This window comes from Erythrolamprus reginae, chromosome 1, assembly GCF_031021105.1.
Source record: "Erythrolamprus reginae isolate rEryReg1 chromosome 1, rEryReg1.hap1, whole genome shotgun sequence".
In the NCBI taxonomy this organism is placed as follows: domain Eukaryota; kingdom Metazoa; phylum Chordata; class Lepidosauria; order Squamata; family Dipsadidae; genus Erythrolamprus; species Erythrolamprus reginae.
In genome coordinates, this window is record NC_091950.1 from 20915408 (window position 1) to 20927620 (window position 12213).

Consider the following 12213-nt stretch of genomic DNA (forward strand, 5'->3'; position numbering starts at 1 on the left):
ATCATGGCTGGCTGAGGAATTCTGGGAGTTGAAGTCTACAAGTTGCCAAGCTTGAAGACCTCTGTCTTAAGGAGAACAGGGGCAAAGTACAGATCGGAGAAAAGAGATTTGTGATTCCATACGTCTTAGCACAGGGATGGCAAACCTTTTTTGGTTCGCGTGCCAAAAGTGTGTGTGTGTGCCCACACTCATTCCCTCCCCCCACACACATGTGTAACCCCCCCACCTCGTGCTGCCCCTGCGCACAATCCCCCTCATCCCGATGCATGCGCACAGGCCTGAATGAAGGCTGGGACTGTGAAAAAAAACAACACAACGAGCAAACCGGAAGTCTGTTCTTCTCAACTTCCAATTTGCCCGCTGGGCTGTTTTTCCCACTCTGGGGCTTCAGGAAGCTTCACTGAAACCTCCGGAGGGCCAAACGGCCTTCCCCAAGGCTGAAAATCGGCTGGCCAGCGCATGCATGCACACTGGAACTGACACAGGGCAATGCCTCATGTGTCTTCCGATATGGCTCCGCGTGCCACCTGTGCCATAGGTTCCCCATCATCATCGGTCATAGCGTGTTCGCAGCACCAACCTCCTGCGGACCCCCCTTTCCTCACCCAAGGCAACCCGCACCAGCCTTACCTTACAGAGCACCAGTGCTTAAAAGCTAAGCCTAGCCGGTTATCGTGGTTTAACTCCAGGGAGATGCGAAGCGTAAGGAGACTGCATGCCAAGGGTGACCCACATAGCAGGTGTGCCAGCTGGGTTGGACTGTGGGATCCCAGGCGCGGCTTGGGCCAGCGCCAAGCGGGGCAAAGGCGGATGGTGGACAGTGAAGGAAGGGCGGGAGGTTTTGTGCTGAAGAGAAGCTAGTTTAATAGACAAAGCGGAGTTAGCAGTGGAAGATGGTTGCGGCAAGAAAGCCTCGGAAACGGGCAGAGATGACAAACTCTGTAGGAGGACCGGTTCGGAGTTAGAAGTGAGGAGGGGAGGAGGTGGCGGTAATGAAACGTTAGGAGGAGGAGGAGTCCGGAGGGTGGCGCGTGGAGGAGCGCGGGTGAGGTGCTGGGCGTCGTTACACGGCGCTGGGTTGGGGGAGACATGGAATGACGGGGAGCTGGCGGCGACCTGCAGAGGATTTAAGCTCAAGAGGGTACAGTTGGAAACGGCACCATTGCCAAAATGGAGAGAGGGAGTGGAGGATGAAAAGGAGGAAGTGGAGGGAGAGGGGGTGGAGGAGGAAGAGGAGGAGGCAGAAGGCACCACATGGTTAAAAATACCTGCAAACAGGAGAGAAAAATACCCTCAGCAGATGGACTTTATACAGCTCGTAGCAAGAGAAGCAAAACAAAAGCAGGCAGGCAAGCAATAATGCAGTATGAAAACAGCAGCAGGCGATGGGCAGTGGCATTAAAAAAAAAGACACACACACATACACACACACACACACCCTAGCAGAAGAGAGAGAGACACTTACCTCTTCCTTGCTCCTATTCTAGAAGCACCAAGGGGGATGAACTCAATACCCCAACACAACCCCCAGGGGAGATCAACACACGGGCCCTAAGTAATCAGAACCGTTTGAAAAGCTACCATTCATTCCACCTAGGCCCTTTCTCAAGATACATGCAGGTTTTCTTTCCTGAAATTCTTAAAGATGCCTTGGTTTAGAGAAAAGCCTAAAATACAGTGCTGCAAAAGGTTCCAAGTCCACCCTCATCCTAACTCACAGAGGCGTCCTTCTCAATCCACAGCTGAGATTAGAGCACTACCTCTCAGCTGTGGTGAGGGGGACATTCACCCAGGTTCGCTGGTGTACCAGTTGCAGCCCTATTTGTACCGGGAGTCTCTTCTCACAGTCACTCGTGCCCTTATCACCTCAAGGTTCGACTACTGCAACACTCTCTACATGGGGAGACCTTTGAAGAACATTAGAAGACTTCAGGTGGTGCAAAACGCAGCCACACAAACAGTCATGGGCCTTCCAAGATACCATGTTTCTCGAGCACTCTGCAACTCAGTGTTGATTATGATCTATAAAGCCGTACATGGCATTGGACCAAATTACCTACAGGACCATTTTTACCCTCCCTCAGCTCCAGAGAAGCCTTTGGAGCCTGGGGAGGGCGAAACACGAGCCTACTGGGCCCACCAGACATTGGGAAACAGACCATTTCCGACCTCCAGAGGGTCTCTGGGGGATGGGGGAAGGTGTTTTCGCCCTTCCCAGGCATTGAATTATGGGTGTTGGCACTCACACATGTGCAATAGCACGTGTGCATGCTCTTTCGGCACCCAAGGAAAATAAGGTTTGCCATCACTGGTCTAGACTCACCCTAAACCTTCATAGGATTTATATGATAATTATGCGGAGTGTGCTTTAGTCCAGTGTTTCCCAACCTTGGCAACTTGAAGATATTTGGACTTCAATTCCCAGAATTCCCCAGCCAGCGAATGCCCATGTCACACCAACACTCCGCAATCTGCATTGGTTGCCGATCAATTTCCGATCACAGTTCAAAGTGTTGGTTATGACCTTTAAAGCCCTTCATGGCATCGGACCAGAATATCTCCGAGACCGCCTTCTGCCGCACGAATCCCAGCGACCGATTAGGTCCCACAGAGTGGGCCTTCTGCGGGTCCCGTCAACTAAACAATGTCAGTTGGCGGGCCCCAGGGGAAGAGCCTTCTCTGTGGCGGCCCCGGCTCTCTGGAACCAGCTCCCCCCAGAGATTAGAACTTCCCCTACTCTCCTTGCCTTTCGTAAGCTCCTTAAAACCCACCTTTGTCGTCAGGCATGGGGGAACTGAGACATCTCCCCCGGGCATATACAATTTATGCATGGTATGTTTGTATGTATGTTTGTTTAGTAAATGGGTTTTTTTAAATCAAACTGGGTTTTTTTTAAAATATCTTAAATTATATTTGGATTTGTTATAAATTGTTTTTATTCTGTTGTGAGCCGCCCCGAGTCTGCAGAGAGGGGCGGCATACAAATCTAAATAATAAATAAATAAATAAAATACATTTGGACTTCAACTCCCAGAATTCCCCAGCCAGCAAATGCTGGCTGGGGAATTCTGGGAGTTGAAGTCCAGATATCTTCAAGTTGCCAAGGTTGGGAAACACTGCTTTAGTCTGGCAAGATTCTGGCCTACAGCAAAAGAGAAAGCACTTTGAACAATTCATCCTGTCGTTCTCGCTTCCTTGCACCTGTGACAGCACGTTCCTTTCGGTCAATAAAAGTTCCGCTTACCTCCAACTGTTCCACCTGTCATCCCGGGAGAGAAGTTCCCCATCGTGTGTGAGTTGGTCAGGCGGGTGGCAGCTGACGATACATGCACTAGGCTGGCGGCTGGCATCGAGTTAAATAAGGACTGCAGTACCGAGGAGTTGGTTACCATGGGGCCGAGGGGGAACTGCGTGCCGGCGGCTAAGGAGTTCAAGAAAGGGTGGTGGGCCTGGCTAGAGGAGGCCGTGCCGGAGGACTTGCCCGAGCTGGCTGCAGAGAGGCTTTTGCCATTGAGAAGGCCACCAGAGGGGACAGCAGCGGCGGCCGCGGCAGCAGCGGCGGCAATGAACAGGTTGTGGCCGTTCTTGAACTCCACGTCGCGTTCCCGTCCTTTGCCGAATTTGTTGTTTAGCACCAAAGCCTTGTCTGAAGAGCCTCTCAGTTCGTTGGCCTCTTTGCCTTTCAGTCCCGGCCAGCTTAAGTCTTCCCCTTTCCCACCGCCGTGGCTTTCCAGCTGCCTTTTGCCCAAGAATGGATTCATCTCGGAGACTCCGGCCTCTTTGTTCCTTTGTACGAGGAAGCCAAGCGAAGAGCCCCCCAGAGCCGTCACCACGTCAGCGGCTTTGTGAGAAAATGAAGCACCATCAGTAAAGCTATGTAAACCCACATCGGCCGACAGCCCGCTGTTGTAAGCAAATCCGTTCATGGCATTGGTACTTGGGCCGAGCCCGTCAGGGGCAGCCATGTGTTTCCGCGCATGCGTGCCGGCCTTGTCGCCCGCCATGTTGTCATCAGAAGACGGTCTGAAGGCAAAGAGGGTGTTCTGATTCAGGGACGCTGCTTGCAAAGGACTGTCTGCTGTTTTGGAAAGACTGATGTCGGAAATTGGAGAAAAAGTGGACTTCCACTTGCTGCTGTTCATGCTTTCAGCCGCTTGCTTCCTCCCAGCGGAGTTGATGCCTGGTTTTGTAAAGGCAGAAAAAATAGGCGTCAGTTCAGGAGAATGTGTTTCCCTTTTTAAAAAATTTATTTCATTTATTTATTGATTGTATTTACCTTATTTTTCAGTGTTTAAGATGCACCTTTTTCCTCCCTAAAATAGGCTGATAATTAGGGTGCGTCTTATATTCTGAATGTAGCTCCCCCCCCCCCTTGCCCTAACCAGATGCTAACAATCTTCCCAGCTCTTCCCTTGCAGGCTCTTCCATTGTTACTCTCTGCCAAGAATGTATTCCAAACCCTGTCTTTGATTTTTTTTTTTCCATTTTCTATTTGCTCCAAATGTTTCTTTCCACCTTAACCAGGTGTTCCCAGCTTTTACCGGCCTGCAAGTTCTTTCATTGTTACTCTCTGCGAAGAATGTTTTCCAAACCCTCTCATTGTAGGGGGTTTTTTCATTGTTTTACTTGCTCCAAATGTTTCTTTCCAGCCCTAACCAGGTGCTAACAATGTTCCCAGCTCTTACCCGCTTGCAACCTCTTTCACTGTTACTCTCTGCAAAGAAGAATGTTTTCCAAGCCCTAAGTCTTTGCAGGTTTTTTTTCCATTGCTCTACTTGCTCAGACTGTTTCTTTCCAGGAGCTAATGATGTTCTCAGCTCTTACTGGCTTGCAAGCTCTTTAATTGTTACTCTCTCCGAATAAAGGTTTTTTTTAAAGTCCTAACCAGGGGATAAAATAATGTGATGGCTAAGGATGCTAGCCAGATGAATACCTGGTAAGCAGATTCTTTTCCCTATTTTCCTTCCCCAAAACTAAGGTGCCTTTTATATTCCGGTGCATCTTATACTCTGAAAAATACGGTATATGCCGCTCACTCCAAAACAGACTCTTTTCCTTCCCCAAAACTAAGGTGCCTTTTATATTCCGGTGCATCTTATACTCTGAAAAATACGGTATATGCCGCTCACTCCAAAACAGACTCTTTTCCTTCCCCAAAACTAAGGTGCCTTTTATATTCCGGTGAGTCTTATACTCTGAAAAATATGGTATATGCCGCTCACTCCAAAACAGACTCTGAGTGGCTAACAGTAGAAATAAATACAACAACAATAAAAACAGTTAAAATCTAATAATAAAAACCAACAATACAGTAAAACAGTGAAGAAGAAATCTTTTGGCGAAGAAATAAAATTGAACTGAGGAGTCTGTTTTTAAAACAGGGCAGGCTTTTTTTTCATCCCACGGAGAAAAGGTTAGACTGTCCGACCAGAATTCCGCAGCTAGGAACCGCCAGACATAAATTGTCTACTGTGCAAGAACTCGTAACGGAAGGAAGAGTGACTTCTGCGTTCATCACAATTAAGAGAACAGCGGCCCATCTTGCTTGGATCAAAATCCAATTTAGAAGCACGACGGCTTCTAAAAATAGTCACCCAGATTCATACCACAAGAGATATACTGCCTTAGAACAGAGTACAAGCTATCTGAACTCAGCCATCAACTCAATGATTAAAACTATGAGGGCCAGTAGCCAACACCACCTCTTTTGAATTAGTATTTCTGCCACTATGTAAATTTAGATGCCCATCTTTCTTTCTTTTTAAACACTTCACAGTGAATTCACACATTTTGGGTTCAGTAACAGCTACTGGACCCTGATATTTCAGGTGAATTGTGTTCACGCTGGTAAAAAGTTTACAGTTCTTTTTAGGGCTAAATTATTGTTTTACAGAAAGCCTACACCTAATCTAAATCTACAGCAACAGAGCCAAACAAGAATCATTACCATCAGTGAACCAATCTCCCTACCAAGCAGCTGGCTGGGCCACATACAAGGCCAACAATTTGTGTCCCATAGAAACATAGAAGACTGACGGCAGAAAAAGACCTCATGGTCCATCTAGTCTGCCCTTATACTATTTCCTGTATTTTATCTTACAATGGATATATGTTTATCCCAGGCATGTTTAAATTCAGTTACTGTGGATTTACCAACCACGTCTGCTGGAAGTTTGTTCCAAGGATCTACTACTCTTTCAGTAAAATAATATTTTCTCATGTTGCCTTTGATCTTTCCCCCAACTAACTTCAGATTTCTTGAACTTTTCAGTGCCAGAAAGGCCTTATGAGAACTAGATGACCACAAATGGTTGAGTTTATTTCTATTCTTGTCCTGATCAATTGTTTATCAAATGCTCACCTACTGGTCTACAAACTTACAATTTTCCAGCGGCTTCTGCGGAGATTTGCTTTCCAGAGATATTGTCGCAATTTTTCTTTCAATTCTGGAAAGGAAAAAGAGGATTGTTTGATTAATATACGGATGTGTAAGAAAGCACAGTCTGTGTTACAGGTCATGGATCCTCCAGGAGGATAAGGATGCAAGACATACACTTAGAGCCGTGGTGGCACAGTGGCAAGAATGTAGTACTGCAGGCTGATACTGCTGGCTGCCGGCTGCCAACAGTTTGGCAGATCGATTCTCACCAGCTCAAGGCTGGCTCGGCCTTCCATCCATCTGGGGGAAGTAAAACAAGGACTCAGATTGTTGGGGACAATATGCTGACTCTGTAAACCGCTTAGAGAGGGCTGTAACAGCACTGTGAAGTGGTATATAAGTCTTATTGCTATTGCTATTTCCTAAGAGAATCAAAAAATGGTTGAAAATCTAATATTAGACAGTTCTGAAACGATCTAAACCCAATACAACATCCATGGGAAAAAATCCAACTCACAGTTGGGAGTTTCCTCATTTAAGACAACTGGAGATGGGCAGCAGAAAGAAAGAAAAGATGGAAGGAAGGAAGAGGTAGGTAGGAAGGAAGGAAGAGAAAGAAAGAAAGAAAGAAAGAAAAAGAAAGGAAGGAAGGAAGAAAGAAAAAGAAAGAAAGAAAGAAAAAGAAAGAAAGAAAATGAAAGAAAGAGAGAGAGAGAGAAAGAAAGAAAGAAAGAAAGAAAGAAAGAAAGAAAGAAAGAAAGAACTCCCACTGGATCTTCAGAAAACACTTGATTGCACTCATTGCCACAAAGATTGGGGTACCAATAATTACAGGTTACAATGAGTCACCTTGAGTTACAATGGTAAACGGAATCAAAATTTGCATTGCTAAGTGATGTGATTGCAGAGTGTGATGAGACTTTACATCACAATGCGACAGCAATACCAGCCCTCACTGCTGTCATTAAGCGAGGACATCATGTGACCATAACTTGCAAACTACCAAACAAAGGGAATTATTTGTAGCTCAGGGCTGAATGGATCTTTGGTGTTGTTTGAGTTTGGCTGTTTGCTTGCAAACACATTTTCAAACTTAAGCACAGGTTTAACATTTGGGAAGGAAACGTTGTGGGATTTGAGACCCTCGTGCAAGGATTGCACCTGCTACTACTCGCCTGGTGCTGTTATGGTCGTCCTCCAGGCTCTGTTCTTCGTCAGAGGTGAGCGGGGAGTAATGGATGCCGTTGCTCTGAATTAGAGGTCTCTCCTTTTTCAGCACAGGCGGCTGATCATTGTCCTGGTATGGAACAGGAGAATTCTTCAGGGAGTTTTCGGGGGAAGAAATGGCTGTTATTTCTAAAGGCTGGTTAATGTTGCTGACCTGAGGAAGGAGGACAAGAAGAGAACATTAAGGATTTGGGAAAAAAAATACAAGGGGGCAGGAAGAAAGCGCTAAATGTTTTGCTAGGGATTTTGCTTTTCAAAGACAGCGTTCGTATTTGTATTTATTAGATTTGTATGCCACCCCTCTCCGAAGACTCGGGGCGGCTAACAACAATATAAAAAGACAATGTAAACAAATCTAATATTAAAAATAATCTTAAAACCCCCAATTTAAATAACCACTCATACATACAAGCATACCATGTATAAATTTTATAAGCCTAGGGGGAAGGGAAAATTTCAATTCCCCCATGCCTGACGACAGAGGTGGGTTTTAAGGAGCTTACGAAAGGCAAGGAGGGTGGGGGCAATTCTGATCTCCAGGGGGAGCTGGTTCCAGAGGGTCGGGGCCACCACAGAGAAGGCTTTTTCCCTGGGTCCCGCCAGACAACATTGTTTAGTTGACGGGACCCGAAGAAGACCGACTCTGTGGGACCTAACCGGTTGCTGGGATTCATGCGGCAGAAGGCAGACCCAGATGTATTCTGGTCCGATGCCATGAAGGGCTTTATAGGTCATAAATACATATATACATATATACAAGCACAAAGCAACCCACCTCTGTCGTCAGGCATGGGGGAATTGAAATTTCCCTTCCCCCTAGGCTTATACAATTTATACATGGTATGTTTGTACCATGGGAGGGGAGCCTCAGGGGAATCCCAGCAATGCAACCGTCATAAAAATGAAGCAGTTGCCAAGTCCCTGAATTTTTATCCTATGACGGGGAGACCACAACAGTTGCAAGTGTGAAAACCAGCCGTAAAGTCACTTTTTCAGGGACGTTTTAACCTTGAATGGTCACTAAATGAATTGTTGTAAGATGAGGTCCACCTACAATTTACAAAAAAATCCTACTGGCCATCATTCAGGAAATAATTTCTAATTATATTGGAATCTACCTTAAGCCAAGTAGGTTATATGCTTATCAAGCATCATCTCCTGTGATAAACACTCTTTTGGGAACGAAGCAAGTTTGAACTAAAAGGCAGCCCCAAGGGATTCAGCTTATGCAAGTTTGAAAATGGTTTTAATTATGTTTTCATATAATTTTATAATCATTGCTCAAATAAAACAATGGGCTGACCTATACTAGAATATAACCTAGGACAGTGAGGGCGAACCTATGGCATGGATGCCACAGGTGGCACATGGAGCCATATCTGCTGGCACGTGAGCCATTGCCCTAGCTCAGCTTGTGCATATATGTGCCGGCCAGCTGATTTTTGGCTCGCACAGAGGGTCTGGGAGGGCATTTTTGGCTTCCAGAGAGCCTCCGTGGGGATGGGGGAGGGTATTTTTACTCTTCCTATGCTCCAGGGAAGCCTTTGTAGGGTGAAACACAAGTCTACTGGCCCCAGCAGAAGTTGGGAAACAGGCTGTTTCGAGCCTCCAGAGGGCCTCCTGGGGGGGAAAAGGTGTTTTTGCCCTCACCAGGCACTGAATTGAAGATAGTGGACACGCATGCTCTTTCAGCACTCAAGGAAAAAAAGGTTTGCCATCATTGACCTAGGATCTTCTATTGACAAAAAGAATCAGTGAATAAGCTAACATCTAACTTCAAAAATAAATTTTTGTCCTGGATAAGGCCTCTCGCTTATTTGAGGTTGGCAAAGTGATCTGGCCTTAAAACTGCAGAGCTCAAACCTCGATTCTCACCATGGAGTTGATGTTAAGGGGAGATCCAGAAGGCTGAGCAAAGAGCCCAGCCATGGGGGGCAATGATTTGCGTTTGGGTGACACGCCGGAGTTCACGCTTGGCGTTCCCGTGGACGACCGCTTCCTCCGGCCACGCTTCTTCCCATCTTGCAGGTATGCCTGGCCGCAATCCGTCCGGATGCTTGCGGTGAGGGGGCTGTGCTTGTTGGATGGAGAATGCTTGAGGGTTCCTGTAGCAGGGGAGAGGGTGAAGATGATCCTTCGTTTGCTCTCGCTCTCGGGGTCGGAAAAGGCGGGGTCGGATGGAGGGTCTCCCCTGGCGTTTTCAGCAAACATTTTTTGAGTCTCTATGTACTGCAGTACCCCTCCCAAGCTCTGGGAGAGGCCGTTCAACCTGGGGCTCGCGGAATGCTGGTGTGCGGGCGAGTTTTGTCCAGAATTCCGTGAGGACGATGTAAGCAAGGAGGGATGTTGGGGAGTAGAACTTCGAGACCCCGTGGAGTTGAACAAGCTTCCCGAACTGGATACGTCCTCCATAGCTACACTGTCAGCAGCCGGGTTCAACGGGCTGGGGCTATTTGGAATAGTCCCGCCAATCGGTGCAGAGCCAGACATGTAAGAAAAACCTGTGTACAGTAATGAGGAATGAATAAAATTAGATATAGTAATACCACTAGCATTTAGACTTCTATACCATTTTACAACCCTCTTTGAGCAATTTACAGAGTCAGCCTATGGCCCCCAACAATCTGGGTCCTCATTTTACCCATCTTGGAAGGATTGGAAGGCTGAGTCAACTTTGAGCCTGGTGAGATCTGAACTGCCAAACTGCGGGCAGCCGGCAAGCACCAGTCATCTGCAGTTGTGCACTCTAACCACTGCACCACCGTGAAATCAGTTAATAATTTAAGACAATCTTCCTATTTTTGTTAATTTATTAAAAATATATACTGTATACTGGCCGTCTCTTGAACAAGGCAACTTTGAGCAGTTTACAAATCATAAAAAAGATAAACAGAAAAGCAGTTAAAAATGTTAAAACTATGGAAATTTAAAAAATTTAAACTATGCACACGATTTATCTTAAGAGGGGAAAAATTAATACATAAAATAAAGGTACATATGCTGCTCTGTAAATTAAGATCTTCAACAGAGGTTCTTTACAAATATTCCTGGCATTAGTGTATCATTAGAGGTGAAGTCCTGGACAAATCGTTTTCTTCAGGCTATTTACAATTACTAAAGGACCGTCTCTCCAAAGTAGATCCACCGATTCAGGGCCGGTTCCTCTTACCTGCCGACCATACTGTGCGCGCATCATGATGATTTGTGCATACACTCGCTATGCTCGTGTGCATTCCCACTGTACGGTTTTGCTTCCCTGCATGCGCAGGAACCAAAAAAAGTGCCGAAATCTTGCAAGGGACGCTCGTGCACATGCAATTTTGGTGAATTTTTACTTCTGCACATTCACGGAAGCAAAAAATGGCTGAAATCACACGTGTGCAAGCGTCCCCTTGCGAGATTTTGCTTCCGCGCATGCGCAGGAAGCAAAATAAAGCCAACAATTCAAAAAAAGAGATGGTGCCACATGATGGACTGGCAAAGAGGGCACTGGAGCCATTGCACACAAATTGCGCAATCCATGGGCCGCTGCCGAAACGGATCTCTGGGGCTAACCAGCAGCAACCCACCACTGCACTGATCCCTCCAACCCTCTCAAATACAGTGGTACCTCTACTTACGAACTTAATTCGTTCTGTGACCAGGTTCTTAAGTAGAAAAGTTTGTAAGAAGAAGCAATTTTTTCCCATATGAATCAATGTAAAAGCAAATAATGAGTGCAAACCCATTGGGAAAGAAATAAAAGTTTGGAATTTGGGTGGGAGGAGGAGGAGGAGGAAGAGGAGGAGGACAGTCGCTGCCCAGAGTGAAGGGAGCGTTTCTTTTCTCTGGGCGCTGGCAGAGGTTTATTCCCTCTCCAAGCACCCAGAGAAAGGAAAATGCTTTGTTTGCTCTGGGCTGCCAAAGTCTCCTTAAGCACCACCGAAAGGCTCCTCTGGCAGCCCAGAAAAGCCCGAGATGGCCGGGATTAAAGGGGGGGATGACAGGAAACTGGCCGGGCCTTCGTGCCGCTCTCAAATTTCGTCGGAAATTATTCTGGGCTCGGGTTCTCAAGTAGAAAATGGTTCTTAAGAAGAGCCCAAAAAATATTGAACACCCGGTTCTTATCTAGAAAAGTTCTTAAGTAGAGGCGTTCTTAAGTAGAGGTATCACTGTACTTGATTAATTGCTTAAAACCCAGAACTCTTTATTAGATAGTTTACACTGATATCAGTTATGGGGGGGGGGGGGTGTTTCAGCCCAAATCATATACGGTAAAGGAAATTAAATCGCATTCCAGCCCAACATTTTTGAAGGAATGTATGTAATGCAATTTCAAGTCTTATAAAGAACTACTAATCTTGTTGAAAAACAATGTAAGAGTTGAAGGAGAGGTTTTCTAGAGCAAAAATAGATGTTGTTGTTGTTGTTATTATTATTATTAGTATCAGGTAGTTTCAAATGGTGCTTCTGAAAGAATTAATTTCATGGTCTTAAATAAAAATTGCCAATTTGTAACAGCTGTCGCCGTTTATAAGCAATTAGAAGGTTGATTCTTCTTATGCCAGAATTGGAACCAACTTTATGTTGCTAAGCAAGGTGTTCATTAAGTGAAACACACACCTACA

The 12213-nt window shown here is 45.9% G+C and overlaps 1 protein-coding gene across 4 annotated transcripts in view; it reads right to left on the bottom strand.

Annotated features, from left to right (window-relative positions):
- The window catches only part of DOT1L (DOT1 like histone lysine methyltransferase), a 121532-nt gene that overhangs the window by 8102 nt on the left and 101217 nt on the right, over window positions 1-12213 (bottom strand). For 2 of the 4 annotated variants that reach the window (XM_070746709.1, XM_070746700.1), the window contains 5 exons: window positions 9482-10107; window positions 7555-7760; window positions 6382-6446; window positions 3245-4180; window positions 631-1268 (listed from right to left, as the gene is read on the bottom strand). In XM_070746709.1, coding sequence (XP_070602810.1) covers window positions 670-1268; window positions 3245-4180; window positions 6382-6446; window positions 7555-7760; window positions 9482-10107 — 2432 coding nt within the window. In that variant the 3' untranslated portion in view covers window positions 631-669. The remainder of the gene's footprint in view (window positions 1-630; window positions 1269-3244; window positions 4181-6381; window positions 6447-7554; window positions 7761-9481; window positions 10108-12213) is intronic. The other 2 variants (XM_070746726.1, XM_070746718.1) reach the window with 1 other exon arrangement.